Source organism: Lonchura striata, chromosome 1 (genome assembly GCF_050655825.1).
Source record: "Lonchura striata isolate lonStrDom1 chromosome 1, ASM5065582v1, whole genome shotgun sequence".
NCBI lineage: Eukaryota > Metazoa > Chordata > Aves > Passeriformes > Estrildidae > Lonchura > Lonchura striata.
This window is the reverse complement of record NC_140703.1, coordinates 5,278,846-5,296,636: the sequence shown is the minus strand read 5'-3', so window position 1 is coordinate 5,296,636 and position 17,791 is coordinate 5,278,846. Positions and strand designations below refer to the sequence as shown.

Below are 17,791 nucleotides of genomic sequence, written 5' to 3'. Positions count from 1 at the left end.
TGGTGGCTCACGAGAAATGGAAATAAGGTTGTCCTCTCCTGGTACCTTTTCATGCTCTCCTGCTGCAGTGCCAGGTGCTGGAGTAACACAGAGCCAGTTTTCCCATTTGTGCTGCAGGGAATACTGTAAGCAGTTAGCACAGATAAATTAAAGGCAGCTTGTAATTCTTTCTTCGTCCCCTTTGCTGCCAGGAATTGTTCTGATTAACATGAAGTTCAATTTTCGTGGTAAATTAATGATAATAATCAAAGCTAAAGTCCCGTGCAAATCTTAAGTTCATTGTTTTCAATTGCTAAGACACATTTCAATACTAAGAACACATTAAGTTGAATTCTAAGCTCGTGAAGATGTAACAAGCTGCATCTGACAAGCAGAGTTTAAAATACAAGGTGATTTAAGAACATTCAAAAATAAAAGGGCTTTTCTACATCCACTTTTAATGAAAAAACTACTCTATGAATAAAAATGGAAGTATAACAAAGATTTTTAATTTGATCTAAGAAAATACAGGGATAAATAGAGCAAGTAAAACTGACATTTTACTTCCCAGTTATTTGTGTGTCACAGAACTACCATCCCTACTTACAGTCAGTTGTGTTTCAAAATAGACCAGAAAACAAGAACAAAAGATCCTCACAATAATTTTAGTGACATAGTCTCAGTTGTAACTATGATGAAACTATGATTCTTATATTAATTTTTCATTTCTTGCATGCCAAAAAGTATAATAAAAAGACACTCAAGTAATCTTTACACTTAAGGAAGGGAAGTTTGATCTCATCTGTTTCCTTTTAATTTTATAACTTGTAAAGTATCACTCTCAGTGCATTTGTTTGATAAAAAATTGATTTTGTTACTTCAATTTTTAATGTGCAGTTTTTCAGATTTTATACAACAGTGTGAAGTTGACATGAAGTATAGCTTTTACTAGTGAGGACATCTGCTCCAAGATAACTTCCAAACACTTTACGCATGACGAAAATAATTTAAAAAGAATTTACCAAACTAAAATTAACATACATATATTCCATATATTAACATTGTCCCAGTCCTTAGTATGATCCAAATTTCTAACACAGAGACTATTTATATAATTTTCTAGTGTGTCCATATCTTCTTAAATTGGAAGAAATATGTTTAGAAAAGAAACCTGATCCACTAGAACATATAATGGGGATAGATTAACTCCAATTATGTTACTTGAAATAAAACATCCATTATATAATGGATGAAATATCCATTATATTAAGCTACTGGGTGGCAAGCATTAAATAAAATTCAGACTTCTACATACTCTGCATCTGTAGTAAAGTGTTGTAACATATTAAACAAATCTTTATTTTAAAATCTCTTTCCAGCACAGGATCATTCCTGTATGAACTGCCTCACACGAGCTAGTTGGGAGTTATGAGGAGCCCTGTCTTTTTTGGTACTGTATCCTGAGTTTTTCCAGCTGCTCCACGCACTGTGTCTGGGCCAGCTTCAGTGTTCGGTTCTCCTCTGTCAGCTCTGCATACTCCTTAGCCAGCCGAGCTGCATCCATGCTTTCTTTTTCCACTTGTTCCAGTCTGGCAATCAGCTCCTTTCTGATGATTATGAAAAAAAAAAACCCAAATATTAAAAATGGCAGTAGGCAAAAAAATCTGTTGTCCTGTGTTAGGACAAAGATGGGCTGTGTGTTGTTAACTAACTTTTTATTACTTGAACTTGTGTGAAACAAGGGCCTAGAAAATTAATTTTTTTAGAGTGCTGGTTTTTTTTCCCTTTAAAAGACTAAGCTTCCAAAATCTCAGACCAAGCTTGAAAAATGCTTCAGCAGAAGAGAAGGCTTTGGGGAGAACTTAGAGTCCCTTCCAGTACCAAAAGGGGATCCAACAGAGCTGGAGAGGGACTCCTGACACAGGTGACAAGGCAAGGGAATGGCTTCAAACTGAAAGAGAGCAGGAAATGGGATATTGGGAAGAAATTCTTCCTTGTGAGGGTGGCAAGGCCTTGGCACAGGTTGCCCAGAAAACCTGTGGCTGCCCCATCCCTGGAAGTGTTCAAGGCCAGGTTGGATGGGGTTTGGAGCAACCTGGTTTAGTGCAAGGTGTCCCTACCTGTGGCAGGGGATTGGAACTGGATGAGTGTTAAGGTCCCTTCCAATCAAAACTATTCTATTGATTGTAGGATTTTGTGATCTCTAACTTCATCAAGAATTGAGCACACAGTTCACGGTGGAGAATCAAGTTCCTAGAGATGACTAGCTAATACTTTGCCAGAAGAATAACTATTTTTCCCTTGAATACCAGGCATCATTGAAAGAGAGTGAGGTGTTTTTGCTTGGTTGGTTAGATTTATCAGTAAGTTCTGTGAAGTGTGCCTGGTTTCCTTTTCTCTTCTACAAACAAATCCAGTAAGTAGTAGGCATTGAATCTGAGCTATATATATTGTTTCTATAATGTGTTTCGATTCAGATCTTAGCCCTATTGCTGAGGAAGAGCTGCAAACCTGACCCCTCCTGGTCCTCTTAAGTACAGACACAAAAGGATTTAAACTGTGACTTCTTCTGGATGGAGTCACACAGTGCCCTATATTCCCAGAGCTGGCCAGGAGCTGGAGTTTCCTGTATAGTATCAACTGAAATTACCTCAGCACAAGTTAAGATAAAAGAGGTTTTAAAACACACTGGAGGCATGAGTAACTCACAGAGTATCTAATTGCTCTCCTCTTAGTCACTCACCAGGCTAGCCTGGCCTCTGGGTTTCCTTTTCCCTTTAAGTAAAATACTCACCCATTGCAGGAAGTCTCTTCTAAAAGGTTCTTTTGATCATTCTGTCTCAGAGATTAGTTAATCTTTTAACTGTTCATAGCCCTGTGACTTTATTTCTCAGTCATGTCAAAACAGTGCTCGGAGATCATCAGTGGGAAGTTGTTAATGCCTTCATAGTGGATAGATTTCACCATCCACACAGTGGACAGTCCTTAAAGGAGCCCACTTGTCAGGCTAGACCAGTTCTTTCAGACAGGAAATTCCTATAAATCAGCAATTTTATCCCCTCAGGTCAGAGTATTAACGAAAAGATAACATTTCTGTGTTTGCTGATCACTGATGTTACTCGTAGCTGAAAACCTGTAACAAGTTTTCAAGCAAAACTGTAAATCTGGCTTCTGCACAACACTTCTGTGTGGCCTTCATTTAGGTTCAGGTTAACCTTCTCTGTCTTTACTGCAGATTTCAGTGATAGCAGAGTTTGCCCATGGTTTGGTTGACTGTTTACAGTCACAGTTACTGCCGTTCAAGGAGTCACAAATTAGAACAGACCCATGGTACTGCCATTTCTACCAGCTGTGCTTCCCATAGATTAAATAAAAACAAAAATTAAAAAAAAAAAAAGAGAAGAGTTAAAGAAAAAAAAAAAAGAGAGAAGAGTTAGCTGCTGTTACAGAATTTTTAAATCAGCCAAAGAGGCAGCATATAGGCATCCTCCTATAAGACAGCTTTGTTTTATACTATGGAGGTAAGGCAGAGCAGCTATGCTGCAGCAAAGCCTCTTCTTTTTCCTTTCACCAGGTGACAGGTTCATTCAATGAGGCCTTTGACAGGAAACTTCAAGAGAGCATTTTTACCCAGTAGAATTCTGTTTACATTTAACACAATAGAGCTGTACAAGTTTTAAACACAGCAAGCCACTAACAGGTTCATTTCTCTGTGCCTGGGCTGCTCTAGATCAACCAGTATTTCTATTTTTCATAGAAATCAAGATAATCTTGCTAGACAGCTCCAATTCATGGGCCTGAGGCCATGAAGGAGTGATTTCACATGAGAAATACATTCAGGGAAAATGAGGTTCTACAGCTCCAGATGCTTGGGGGTTTTTGTTTGTTTGTTTTTGTTTCTCCAGTTTCCCTGGACTTCCTATGGAAGATTCTTATCTCTGAAGACCAAATGAGAACTTATGCAATATTTCTTTGCAATTATTCTCCCATATAATGTTGGACTGAAGGGCTAAATCAAGCTCTTTCAAATTACAGACTGTTAAATTGGAAACGTCCAAACAAATGAATTCAGAATCATTCTTCCTTACTTTCCTTACATTCATCAGCTTTTGAAAGGGAGATGCAGTGAGCACACTATTAGGTAATCAGCATCTTAAAAGCAGGTAAACCTTTTCTGTGGGAACTTTCAGGACTTGAAAAGGAATAAAGGAATGATACTGACTGTCCTGGGCGTGAGCCAGGAGAGGCACAGACAGACAAGGTGCAAACTCAGGCAGCTCCAGTAATGAAGGTCAGCTCTGATTCTGTGTCATTCTGTGCAGGCATGGCTTTCATGCTGCTCTCCAGCAATATTCAAGCAGCATAGATAACTGCTCTCCCCCCTCCCCAGGATTTATATTTGCTAGCAAACAAACTATAAATGCATTAAAGTCAAAATATACTCATTGCTGTAGCCCACATTTTCCTACTCAAACTATTCTGTCATTCTATAGCCTTTTATGTGTTGGCATCTGAGACGTATTTTCATTTGCATTAAAGCAGACTTTAATGGTGTTGTTTTTAAATTAATTAGACTATTCATTAGTCTACTATTAAGTAGGCTTATGCAAGGACAATCTCCTCAAGACAGCAGTTACCTTGCAGGGTCTCATCATTCCCCCTGATAGGAAAGCCATGCCAAATGTGGGAAGAGAAAATGACCTTATGGCCACCAGTACACTCCATCTGTTGGAGAAGATGCTGTACTGCCACAGATGCATGAACCTGAATACCTTGTTCACAGTGGGGAAAAGGCAAATCCGAGTCTTTGTGTTCTGGAAACTGTTTTCCTTGTGTCCAGTTCATCTCTAAATACACTTATCTCCAGACAGATTTATCTGCTTAGTCTGTCACTTTTCTTTGTATTTATTCCTTGTGAATAAATACAGTGAGAGTGTTGAGGAACTCTGTATGTTTAGTCATTAAGGCCAGAACAAGAGAAATAATTTCCTCCCTCACAGAAAGCAGTTTCCTTGCACTGAAGTAGTAAAATTGCCCACTTCTGAGTCAGCAGAACCTACTTAGTCCTTTCCCATCAGGATCAACACCTGTTTTTGGGATAGGGTGATGTTTCAGGCTAATACTGTCAGCCTGCCACAGATCTAAAATTAGAGTACCAGGGAATTGCTAAATGTTATGAATGGTGTAGTTTATGAAGCTCACCAAAGGATGAGGACAGTAACTAACATTTACATCTGATCTAATCTAAGATTTGAACTTAGCTTTCAGAGGTTAAAGAACACCATGCTAAGCTCTTTCATCATCTAGACTTTGTTATGGATGCTTAATAAATAGATGTAGCACTGAGTAATCTGTGTTTTCTGTTAATGGTTACCCCAAGTTTAAATATTAACAGTATTGATAATGTAGTTCCAAACTAGTGCTGAGGTACTTAAAGCTTGGAGACAATCTGTAATGTGTACTTGAAGTGTTCTTTTTGTGAGAGGGATTTGGGAGGCAACATTAGTGATTTGCATCATAAACACATAAACCACAAGCAGGAGAAAAACATAGCACTGTCATAGGGAAATTATTTCTCTTGTTCTGGCCTTAATGAAGAGAACAGAGCTCCTCAACACTCTATCTGGTATTTATTAACATTCTCACTGTATTTATTCACAAGGAATAAATACAAAGAAAAATGACAGACTAAGCAGATAAATCTGTCTGGAGATAAGTGTATTTAGAGATGAACTGGACACAAGGAAAACAGTTTCCAGAACACAAAGACTCGGATTTGCCTTTTCCCCACTGTGAACAAGGTATTCAGGTTCATGCATCTGTGGCAGTACAGCATCTTCTCCAACAGATGGAGTGTACTGGTGGCCATAAGGTCATTTTCTCTTCCCACATTTGGCATGGCTTTCCTATCAGGGGGAATGATGAGGCCCTGCAAGGTAACTGCTGTCTTGAGGAGATTGTCCTTGCATAAGCCTACTTAATAGTAGACTAATGAATAGTCTAATTAATTTAAAAGCAACACCATTAAAGTCTGCTTTAATGTAAATGAAAATATGTCTCAGATGCCAACACATAAAAGGCTATAGAATGACAGAATAGTTTGAGTTGGAAAGGACCTTCCAAAGGCAAGGACACTTCCTCTAGAAAAGGACGTCTCTCTTCGTATTAGAAAAGCTGTAATTTAATTTCTGGTATTTGGCAAGGAACATATATTTTGCATACACGTGAGATGATGAAAAAACTGGTCTAGAACAGGAAAATAATTGAGCTAAAATGTTGTCTTTAACGTTTACACCAATCTTTTTCTGAAGTACTTAGAGTGTCTTCACAGTGTTGGGAAAGACACTCAAAAAACAGTGTACCTGGAGACATCCTCTAGATTAAAAAGCACAGAAACAGCTAAAACATATGAAAGGCTCCCACAAAATTCAGCAGTCACCTCCACGGCGTGTCATTTGCCAAGAGAGCCACAGTGATTTTATCATCAATAGCAGGACCAGGGCAGTGACTGTCCCACCGTGCTGGGCACTGCTGAGCTGGACTTGAGTCCTGAGCCCAGTTCTGGTCCTCTCACTACCAGAGAGGCACTGGGGTGTGCACAGAGAAGGGAGCAGAGCTGGGGAAGGGTCTGGAGCATCAGGAGCTGCTGAAGGAGCTGGGGGAGCTCAGCTTGGAGAAAAGGAAGTTCAGGAGGGACCTTTTCACTCTTCATGACTCCCTGCCAGGAGGTTGGGCTCTGCTCCCAGGGAACAAGGGACAGGGAGAGAGGAAATGGCCTCAAGTTGTCCTAGGGAAGGTTCAGGTTAGATCTCAGGAAAAACTTTTTGATTTAAAGGTTTGTCAAGTACTGGAATGGGCACTGGAATGGGCTGCCCAAGGAAGTGGTTGAGCCACCATCCCTGGACTAGTTAAAAAACATGTGTGGAGGTGGCAGTGGAGGACACAGTTTAATGGTGAAGAGGGAGGTGGGGCTGGGTTGGTGGTTGGACTTGATAATCCTGAAGGTCTTTTCCAATCTTAACAATTCTATGATTCTGTGTCTACTCTAATGTGTAAAAGAAGGAAAAGAAATCATATCCATGGCCAAGAAAATGAGTGATCCTAAACGAGGTGGTGATCAAATGATATTTTTTGTGGAGTTATATTAGAATTGTCTGGGGGAGGAAGAAGAGATAACCATCCAGTGCTAAGAATATAAGATACAGCTAGCAACCATGGCAACTCTAATATTTAACTACATAATCCAGGGTCATTATCTGGTAATAGCAATATAACAAGTGCTCGAAATAACCAGCCATCTCATCCCTTTCACCCAAAGTTAGACACCCATAACCATCTGTTATGGAAATACGTGTGTGTTTCTGGAACATAAATTAAATTACATTCTGTGCCCTAAATGTGGTGTGTTCTCACTTCCACACCCTTTTCTTTATTTTCAATCATGTCTCCCATTCCAGAGTGGCTTTTTCCCTTGTATTGCTGGCATAAATGTGAAGAGTGTGAGTGAACACAGCAAACAAAGTTATGATTAAATTAGCAAAAAAATCTACCCAGTGTTCTTTCAGATTCTTGCTATCTTTTTTGTTCTTGAGTAACTTCCCATCCTTATTTGCTTTGTCCTTTGATTTCCCCTTTTTTGATACTGCAACCTCTTTTTCTCTCTCACATTTCCCATTTTCCTGTGGAATACTTATCTTCTCTCCCACTGCCAGCCTAGTACATTCTCATGCCATCTATATTGCACAGAAGAGAACAAGTAAGTAAGCTTTGTTCTCATTTTGATGAAAAACAACCCTTATCATTTTGCTTCACTGACTTTTTACTTTGGCCATACTCATTACACATCAGGCTAAACAGAAGTAAAAGCCTTTGAAAAGTTGTAAAAGATTCAGTGTTTTTCAGTATTGTAAAAAGAATGTTTTACAACTTTCTGTGTCTTGTAAAATAATATAAAAATATACCTGCATATATTATTTCATGTATGAAAGGTTACACTGAACTTTGGGGGTTGGAACAAAAATTAATTAAAGTAGAATTAACTATATTCCTTTTGGCTTTTTTTTTTTTTTTTGCTAAAATGCTCTAATACCTGTACAGATATTTATCAGGTTAATATTATTTCTTCCTCCTAGCTGACAAATACAAAATATTTGCTCAATCCATTTTCTGCTTTTTTCTGTCAGTCATAGTCTTCAGCATCCTGTGTGTACTACCAGGAGGCACCACAGGTACAGAAACTGCCAGCTGAAACTTGTCATTGGAATAACACAGGTGAATTGATCTGTGGAGAGAAGTTGGGAGCACTGGCTCCCAACCAAGGATAGCATCCAACAGCATTTCTGATTGCCTTTGGTAAAAATGTCCACTGAAAAACACTATAAAAGCTGTTTGCTCCCATTACAAGGGATGTGACTTGATCATTGTCCATTTTATCAAAATAATATTTAAGAGAAATAGACAATAGATAGCAGGCATAGTAGACAATTGGGAATTTTTGTTTCCATACATTAAAATTCAAATGTAGAAGAAGACACCAACAGCAGGGGCAAATTTTAGAAAATTGTGAACTCCATGTTTTCCATTTTATTGGAATTGGTTTGGAGGCTAAAAACTTGTGCATCTTATCAGATTTTTTCGACAAGTGAAAGCATTCTTCCCTTTTAAAAATGTAATACTCAATACTTCCAGTGACAGGGCAGCCAGGGCTGTCTAGGCAACCATTACCAGTGCCCCAACATCTTCACAGGGAAGAATTTCTTCTTAATATCCAATCCAAATCTACTCTCTATCAGTTTAAAACCATTCTGCCTTGTCCTATCTCTACATGCCCTTGTAAATAGTCTCTCTCCATCTTTCTTGTAGGCTCCTTTCAGGTACCAAAAGGCCACAAGTATAAGGTGCATATATATGTGCATGTATTTATATACATATATACATACATATACATACATATATATATATATATATATACACATATATATATACATATATGTACATACACAATGCAAAACATGCATGCCACCCCAGCCATTATAATCCACTCTTCATTCAGTATATACTAGTCCCTAAACTGCTTTTAACTCTCTTACTGTAAGTGCTGAGAATGTTTTTAGACATAAATCAGTTAACATGAGAGCAAAATTTTCTTTTACTTCTTGCTTATTCCTTTGCCTCCACACTTATACTCCCTTTCTATCTAGTTTTAGATAAAAAGCAGGGCTGTCATGTTCAGGTTTGTTTGCTTACGTGTGTATAGTTATATGTGTCCTAATAATTTTCTAATCCACTTTCAAATCTCAAGTTCAATTTCAACTAAACTTCATGTGGTAAGGAGATCCCAGTTAGTTTCTGGAGGGTTTAATAAAAACAGACTGCTCCAGAAAGGAAAGATATGCAATGGGGGAAGGCATGAGACCTGCTCCAAAATACTACAAAATGGATAATCTACCTGGAGAAAAGAGTTATAAACAATCCACATCTGGAGAAAAAATATCTTCAGTTTGCATTTGCAGCTTGTTAAACCTCAAAATCAGGCAACCTCAGTGCACTAGCTTGTAGGAAATTAAACCTCTTTAATTCCAGTGCTGTAGGATCACTTTTTCAGATTAAGACACATGGGAGGTGTGAAAGGTGCTGCCCTGATATTTGTCATATTTTGGCATTTCACAGCTATACAGCATGTGAACATCAGGCTACAAATATTTAATTAGAAACTACACATGGGTCTCAATAATATAATTCCATTTGTTGTCTTATACAGCCACTCATAACATATATTTACTGGGGCATGGAATTCTCAGAACATGTTCAGCAAAGACAGCAGTGGTGGAAGCTTCCTGACATTGTTCCACTGGTGGAATGAAGGAAAATGCCAGCCTGGAACTCTTCAATTTAACCCAAGGGAGGCACCACAGGGAGGCTGACCTCTGGGCTCAGAGGTTGATTAGGATACTTGTGAGTTCAGGTAAAGAATTTTGTGCATGTACCTGCTGTTCTCAAGAAGCAAACAATTTCTAATTTAGCTAGAACCATAAACTTATAAATAAAAAAATTACATTCAAGCAACAATTTTTTTTTATTCCAGAAAGTGCAAAAATATACGTGAACGTCTCATTTTCATGGGCTCCAAGAATTCTTCATAAATTGGCACAACTGATTCAGGGTTGTGCCAATAATAATAATAATAATGGATTTATATGAGTAGACTCTAAAACCCTAATGATGGAAGGCTATCTTTGATGTTTATACAACTAAAGTCAAGTACTTGAACAATCATTTGATATTTTATTGCACTTGGATTTTCAGAGTTTCATTTGGTTTTCCTATGGTTTCCACTGAATTGATTGCTAAATACATACATAAGCAGCTTATATCAGACAACCAAATTTGAAAAATCATTGTAAATTAAAAAAAATTACTTATCTCCTAATCTTTTTTAAAAATACCAATTAATTTTGATTGGCAAAGTTCAATTAATGGTGAATCAAATGCAAACGCTGCAAATATGAATCAAATTTAAAATGCATTTTTCCATGACACTGGACATCATCTGTTTTAGCTTTTGTTCCAGTCTGTCAGCATTTGATTGCCACACTGATCATTCAGTGGAAGGGGATTTGCAGGGGTAAACTTTAGCTAGTTTTGACACTTTAGGCAAAAAAGTAACTATATTGTGCCTATAGCCATAAACCCAAATAAAGACATTTAGCTTTCATAGCCTGCAGAGTTTGGATTCAGGGAGTTCTCCGGCTGTCTTGTAAGACTACAAGTATTTTAGCAGTTTCTCTCTTGCTTCTGCAGCTGAAGATTCCCATGCATGCAAACTTGGCTGAACTGCAGGATCAGCTGAGCAGAAATTTCAGTACTCATGCTCTTTCCTCTCTCTGAATTTCTTTTTCAGATTTCTTGTGGAAAGGGACTGACAGCCACAGAGTTCACTTTGCCATTTAATAGTCAGGCAAAAGATGACAGGGCTATGAGTACTGGCCATAGACAAGAATAAAAGCCTCCAGTTTATTCACTTTTGGGTATGAACACCTGAAATGCCAATGTCTGTTGAACCAGTGTACACCAAAACAAAGCACCTCACAGAAACATGTTTACTAATATTGTCAAGTATTCTAAGCCTAAACGAGGATCCATTTTGCTCTTCATTAAAGTGTGCAATGTTTATTGAAAAAAAACTAAAATTGAAAAGGAACCTACACCGGCTGAACTGGATTGTTGTGTGACCTGGAGGCTGCCAGTGAAGCTTTTAAGGGACACCCCCAAAGCTGAGCTGTGACAGCCCTTAGTGGCCTCAGCTGATCCTGTAGAGCAATGGGCAACTTAAGCTCCACTGTGACCATCAGGCAGAGGCATGAAACCATCAGGTGATAGGATGGCTTGGGTTAGAAGGGACGCCCAAGATAATCCAGTTCCAACCCTCTGCCACAGGCAGGGACACCTTCCACTAGACCAGGTTGCTCCAAGCCCTACCCAGTCTGACCTTGAACACTTCCAGGGATGGCACAGTCACAGCTTCTCTGGGCCACCTGTGCCAAGGCTTCACCACCCTCACAGGGAAGAATTTCTTCCCAATATCCCATCTAACCCTGTTCTCTGTCAGTTTGAAGCCATTCCCCTTGTCCTGTCACTCCAGGCCCTTATAAATAGTCTCTCTCCATCTTTCTTCTAGGTTTCCTCCAGATCCTGGAAGGCCAGAATTATAATTAAATATATACATATATAGGCATATATGTATAGAAGGTCAGAAAATACAATGTTAACCTTTCATGTTTCAAACAGGGGTTTACAAAGAGAATATATGACAGGAAATCCTTTGGGAAAGTTACTCACTTTCTTTCTTCCAGCAGAGCAATTTCTTTCTTGACCTCATGGTACTCTTCTGCTATTTTGCAGTGCTGTTTATACACCTGCATAGATTCCTTAGAGTCATGACAAGGAGGCAGAGGCTTTAAGAAAAAAAAAGAAGAAGAAAAAAACCCCACTGTTTTTGAATGAAATATTAGTTAAACCCCCACATATTTTGAAAGATACAATATTTATCTAACCTCCTGTGAGAATACCTAAAGAATTTTTTCCCTTAACTGCAGTACATGGCCAACCATTCCTAGTGATGGCCTTTCAAGGAAAGAAAAAATCCAGAACAGTTCCCTGCATAAGAATATGTGTAAAATGTCAAACATATGTGTAAAATTTCAAACATTGTGAGAATTTTCAGAACTCTCCTTGTCAGCTTTGCAAAATTTTTCAAAGAAGGATTTCTCCCTTACCTCCCTCTTTTTCAGCTAGAGTGGTATGTAAATCATATAGCTGATGCATTGGTCAGACCTATCACATACATCTTTACATTGCAGCAAGATCAACCTTTTTTCAATGCACACTGAATGTAATAAATATGGCAAATAAAACCATGCTGTCCTAGGACTCCTCACGTAAATTTAATCGAAAGCCTTGAAAATGCATTTTGGTTAAATGTAGTTGCTTTTTGCTCCTTAAAAATAATGCATCTTAATTCAGGCCTCGGGTTTGACTGTCACATTTTGGTTATAACACTTTCAGGAAGTATTTTTAAGTTATTAGCCATGAATCTATTGACTGTAAATGAACTCCAAATAGCATGCTTGAGCCACCTGTTTGAAGTAAAAGGAAACACTTAAAATAGTTCATTTACTACCCAGTTAAGTAACATCCAATTGCCTTTCACAATATTAGTAGATTATTTTGCATTTCTCGCTGTCCTACCTTGACACTTCTGTGTAGTATAATATTCCCTTAATGACATTATTAGGAAAAGCATAAGTAGTCAGACTTTTTCTATTTATGATCTTGTAATCCTTTGTTTAATCTAAACTGGAAATTTAAATTTTACTAAACGATCAGAGATAAAGATTAAAAGCATTTTTGTTCAGGAGACAGGGTAAGCTGACTTCAGACATAACCCAAAGCACAGATGTAAGTAATGTATGGAGCTTGCAAGTACTTGTAGTTGGTATGTGATTCCTCACTGAAATTTTAACACAGACACTCATATTCCATATTCTAAATTTAAACCTGCTGCAGCAGAATTGTTTCATAGCACATTGTTTCATTCTCCCTGATCTTGGAGATTTTGGGAACCCGGGGAAAGGGCAGCCCAATACTTGACAAATCTAATTCCTAGAAAAGGGCTTTTAATTGCATTTCAATGTGGATGAGAAAGAGCACCATTCATATAGCCACCCAAATAATAAGCATAAATTTAGCAAGACTGAATATAGAAGTATCACTGCTCTAATCCAAGAATGTGTGGATGAGCCAAAGCAGCATCTCTGCTATCTACCAGAGATCAGCCACTGACATGTGTGTCACAATAAAACAATTTTGAACAGTACCAAGGGGAAAGTCCCCAAACAGTGATACTTCAAAAGAAAAACACAACAAAACACAACAAAGCAAAAAAGACCTTGGATTTGCTTCCAATTTAGTTTCCACTAATCTAGCTGGTTTAAACCAGTTTAAAAATTAAAACAGCACTCAGTTTCTATATTCCAGCTTCCCACTCGAAAGATATATATAGAGAGCTAAAAATTAACTAGTCATGCTGAAACTTAGTATCTAAGGCTCACTTAGAACCAGTTGCTAACTTTTAAACCCCTTCCTATTATTGTTTCCTCTTCAGTGACATTTTCTCTTACACTGATATTTGAGCACTTAAATTAAACTTAAAACAAATTAAACAAGCAGTTTACTAATTTCTGTTCATAAAATTATTTTCAGTTTGTCTGATGGTAGTAAGCCCTAGATCAAGAATCTTTTAAATTATTAGTGTATTTTTCTTTAAAACAGAAATGTTAGAGTGTTTCCAAATGACATTGGATGATATCATAGAGTGGTTTGGTTTGGAAAGGACCTTCAAGAGCATCAAGTTCTAGCCCCTGCTATGGGCAGGGGCACCTCCCACCAGACCAGGCTACTCTGAGCTCCATCCAACCTGGCCTTGGACACTTCCAGGGATGGGGCAGCCAGAAGTGGAGAATTTGTTTTGCTCCTCTGTAATTTGGAAACTTCTAAGAAAGGCTCCAGAGATATTATCTGCAGCATCCATGAGTAATTTCTGGTCAGTAGCATATGAAACAGGTTTATTTAGCAAACACTTTACACTTTCTACTGCAATAACATGGCAAAAGCAGAGATACAAATCTCCATTCCACCTGGAAGGACTTTTTAAACTTTTTTAACTGTCTGTGGCCAGGCAATGGGAAGTACTGCAGATACTGCAGTACAGAATGCCCAGTGGCATTCCATGAAGTGTGTATAACATCTTTATGTTAAGTTTGCTGGCTTACCAAGGTGACTAATTTCAGAAGGGCTTAATAAAGTTCAATTTGCAGTATGTTTTTTTTTTTTTCACTCAGAAGTAAACAGCCATACTTTACCTTCCTCTTAGAACAGCCTGAGCTTGCTACTTCATGAAGTACTTTGCCTGTCCATGAATTAATATAAATAAAAGCATACCTGCTAGACAAGCAAAAAACATCCCCACCAAAGCAGGTTGCATTTAATGGCAACAGTTGCTACTTTTAATGCTGTTTATTTCAGGCTTCAGTGTCACCCACCCTCATTTTCCTGTGCTGGCAAAATATGCATGTGCAGCATCTCTGATCTTTCCACAAAGCTAGTACAAAAGCTACAGCTGTAAGTTATACTGGTGGTCTGTCCTATTGTTGCCTGATTTTCAACAAGGTCTGATTTTTCCTTGTATTTTGTTGAATAACTCGCTATAACATTGACAAATGTCCTACAGAATTCCGCAGGTAGCCACTAAGAAGTCCTTTAATAGAGCATTCTGGAACTGCACATATAAATGTAGACCTTTACAATTTATTTAGACTTTTGTTCAGAATCCAGATATCAAATATGTAGGAAGATGACATGCGAAAGTAGTTCATGAAGAAACAGAAAGTCACAGAATGGTTTGGGTTGGAAGGGACCTGCTTTCCTTGCAGGAGAAGTGCTCCATTCCTTTGATCATCTGGGTGGCCTCCTCTCTGCCTGGTTTTTAAGGCAAGATGAAGGAGGTCTTCTAAATAAAATCTTTGCTGGGTTGACACAGAATGAAAGTTCTCAGGTTTGGGTTTTTTTTTTTTTTGCTTCGCTCACATTCAAGTTCTTTGGCCTTGCCATATGAAAATCAGCATTCCATAGCCACAAAAGCTGTATAGTTGACAGTGCCACTTAACTGTTCAAAAACTTTAAAACAGTTGATTTTTTAATTCACCATCATTGCACTTACATGTCTAACTGTGAAAAAAAATTAAAACTTTCTCCTGAAAAATTGAAGTTTCAAGAAAAAATTGTATCAGGCAATTTTTCCAGCTCACGTGAACTTATCTAGAAACCTTCAGCACTGACCTAATTAAAGAGTGATGTCATGCTTTTTGTAAATTTGGTAACTTTCAGTTGAACTCTTCTGGAAAAGTGGAAAATCCAATGCCAATATTTTGAATGTGGCCTATGTTCATTATATGGCCTTGTACACTCTTCTATGATGGAAGAACCCATATTGTGCCAAGCAAAAATAGCACATTGCAGCTACTTCTTGTTGAAGAACTGGAACTCTTCCACCACTTTCAGATACCCATCTTAGGATACATCTAGTATAGTCTAGTTTTACTATGAAATAAACAGTTCTCTTTCTTCCACACAATACAGGATGAGAGCAATTGTGAGTTTTGCTCTCCTTCCTGGGAGATTTTCCATTCTTTACTAACCTTAGTATGATGCTCTGGCTTGGTGAACATGCATACATGTCACCATACATACATAAAATGGTCTTACATAATCTAAGACCAAAGTTATCACAGCAGCATTACAGGACACTTATTAAGTTCATAAGGAATCAAATCTAATTATAGAGCAACACAGTCCTCTGCAAATTCTCATGGAAATCAATACATAGTAAAAAAATTACAGCATTCTCTTTAAAAACACAGTATGCTTTTAAACTTCCTAAAATTAATTTATGTGCCTAACAAAAATCCTGGCATTCAGTAGAAGCAATTGAAGTTACAGATTAAACAAGGTTTCTGCTAAATACTTATATCACACACAACACACTACCCCTTTCATAACATTTGTATTACTTCTTTTATATGAGCATTTTCTACTAAAGCAAGAAAAACTATCCTTTGACTTAAGGTTGGATGTCATAAACGGTTGGAGCTTTTTCTCTGTTGCAGCAATTTTATAGTCATCTAAGGAAACAGATTTGTAACACGAAATATGACATAAATGCCTCTGAAGCTCACAATTTCATGAGACAAGATCACAGAACCATTTAATTGTTTTGTGTTGGAAAGGACTTTAAAGATCATCTCCTTCCAACCCCCTGCCAGGGACACCTTCCACTAGCCCAGGCTGCTCAGAGCCCCAGCTAACCTGGTTTTCAAAGATAAAGAACTATAGAACACCCTATGTGTCCATATGTGACTTGTGTTCTTCCCTCTTCAGGATGAAGCTCTCAGGTGGAATAAAGATTTTGATGGAGAACAGAGAGGTGAACTGAGCAAGTCAGAGGAAGTGTTGGATGCTGATGTATGTTTCTAAATACAGCAGATAACCTGTACACATGGGAGGGGGCAAAACCACCAAAGCTCAAATAAGCAGGTATTGCTTGTCAATGGAAAGAGAATAATTTCCAATACTGCAAACAAAAGGAATTGAAAACAAGAAGTTTATTAATATGAGTTTTGTTTCACTGATAACTTAGCAGGAAGTTATTTTAGTTGTGTGTGTGTGTTTTTGTTTTTAATAATAAAGCTACAAATATAGCTTAAATTGATCTGTTCTCATATGAAGGGTTTTCATGTCTGGTTGACCACATATAAATTTTGATTTAAAGTCGTTGTGTTATTTTTTCACAAATTGGTTCTTGGAATGTGTAGAAAAAATGTAACATTCAAAAAAGTAATTTGAAAATAAAACATGTTAGTCTAAAGCTAGCTAGTACATCAGAACACATAGACTGATCATTTTTATTCTTTGGCAAGAAGCTGCAATTAGAATTGTCCTTTAGTAAGAGTCCTTATAGAGAATTAATTTTTTTTGCTAAGTCTCCTAGAAAGACCTTCTCTCCAGGCAATCCCACCTGCACCTCTGGAGAGCTGAGTGCTTGGAGAGCAGGGTTTGTTACCCTGCCAAGGGAGGCTCACTGAATTTTGCCCTGCCATTTGATACTGCTGCCCAGGGAATAGGTATGGAAGAATTGTAGGAGGAAAAGTGGGACCACTAGGTAATTCTGCTCAAATAGCCAAGTTGTCTGCCAAGGCCCAACATAGGAGGACAGAGCTTGAAGCCTAAAACAGAGGTGCAAATTGCTTGGTACTCAGGCTGTGGTCTGCTGCCTGCATGCATAGAATTCTAAGGCTCTGATTTTCCAAGTGACTCGCTGAACTTACATAGCTTTCAAGCTGCTTTCAAAATCCAGCTTAAAGATCAGCTAATTTAGGCTTTTTGTTTGTTTGTTTTTCAAAGAGGTTCCAAAATTTTCCTTTGTGTGCTTGAAATCTGTAAAGTTATTATTTTTTTTTAAGGTGCTTATTACTATATAGCCACATAACCTGCATGTATAGTTTGCTTCTTTAAATAAAATTCTAATGTTTTTGACTGTGTTTATGGCACACTGATGAAAATCTTGTGGCTCTTAGAGATGATATTTTTATTATGACATATATACCAGCATTCTTACAAATTCAAGCATTTCAGGCTGCTATTGCCACAGTTGATTAGAAGGTTAATTTACATGAATTCTCATTAACCTTCATGTGTG

At 37.8% G+C, this 17,791-nt stretch overlaps 1 protein-coding gene across 2 annotated transcripts in view; it reads right to left on the bottom strand.

The window, feature by feature from the left end:
* Window positions 1-466: 466 nt before the first annotated feature.
* Window positions 467-17,791, bottom strand: part of MAP3K7CL (MAP3K7 C-terminal like) — a 31,655-nt gene continuing 14,330 nt past the window's right edge. For both annotated transcript variants that reach the window (XM_021535402.3, XM_021535401.3), the window contains 2 exons: window positions 11,818-11,933; window positions 467-1,586 (listed from right to left, as the gene is read on the bottom strand). In XM_021535402.3, coding sequence (XP_021391077.1) covers window positions 1,406-1,586; window positions 11,818-11,933 — 297 coding nt within the window. In that variant the 3' untranslated portion in view covers window positions 467-1,405. The remainder of the gene's footprint in view (window positions 1,587-11,817; window positions 11,934-17,791) is intronic.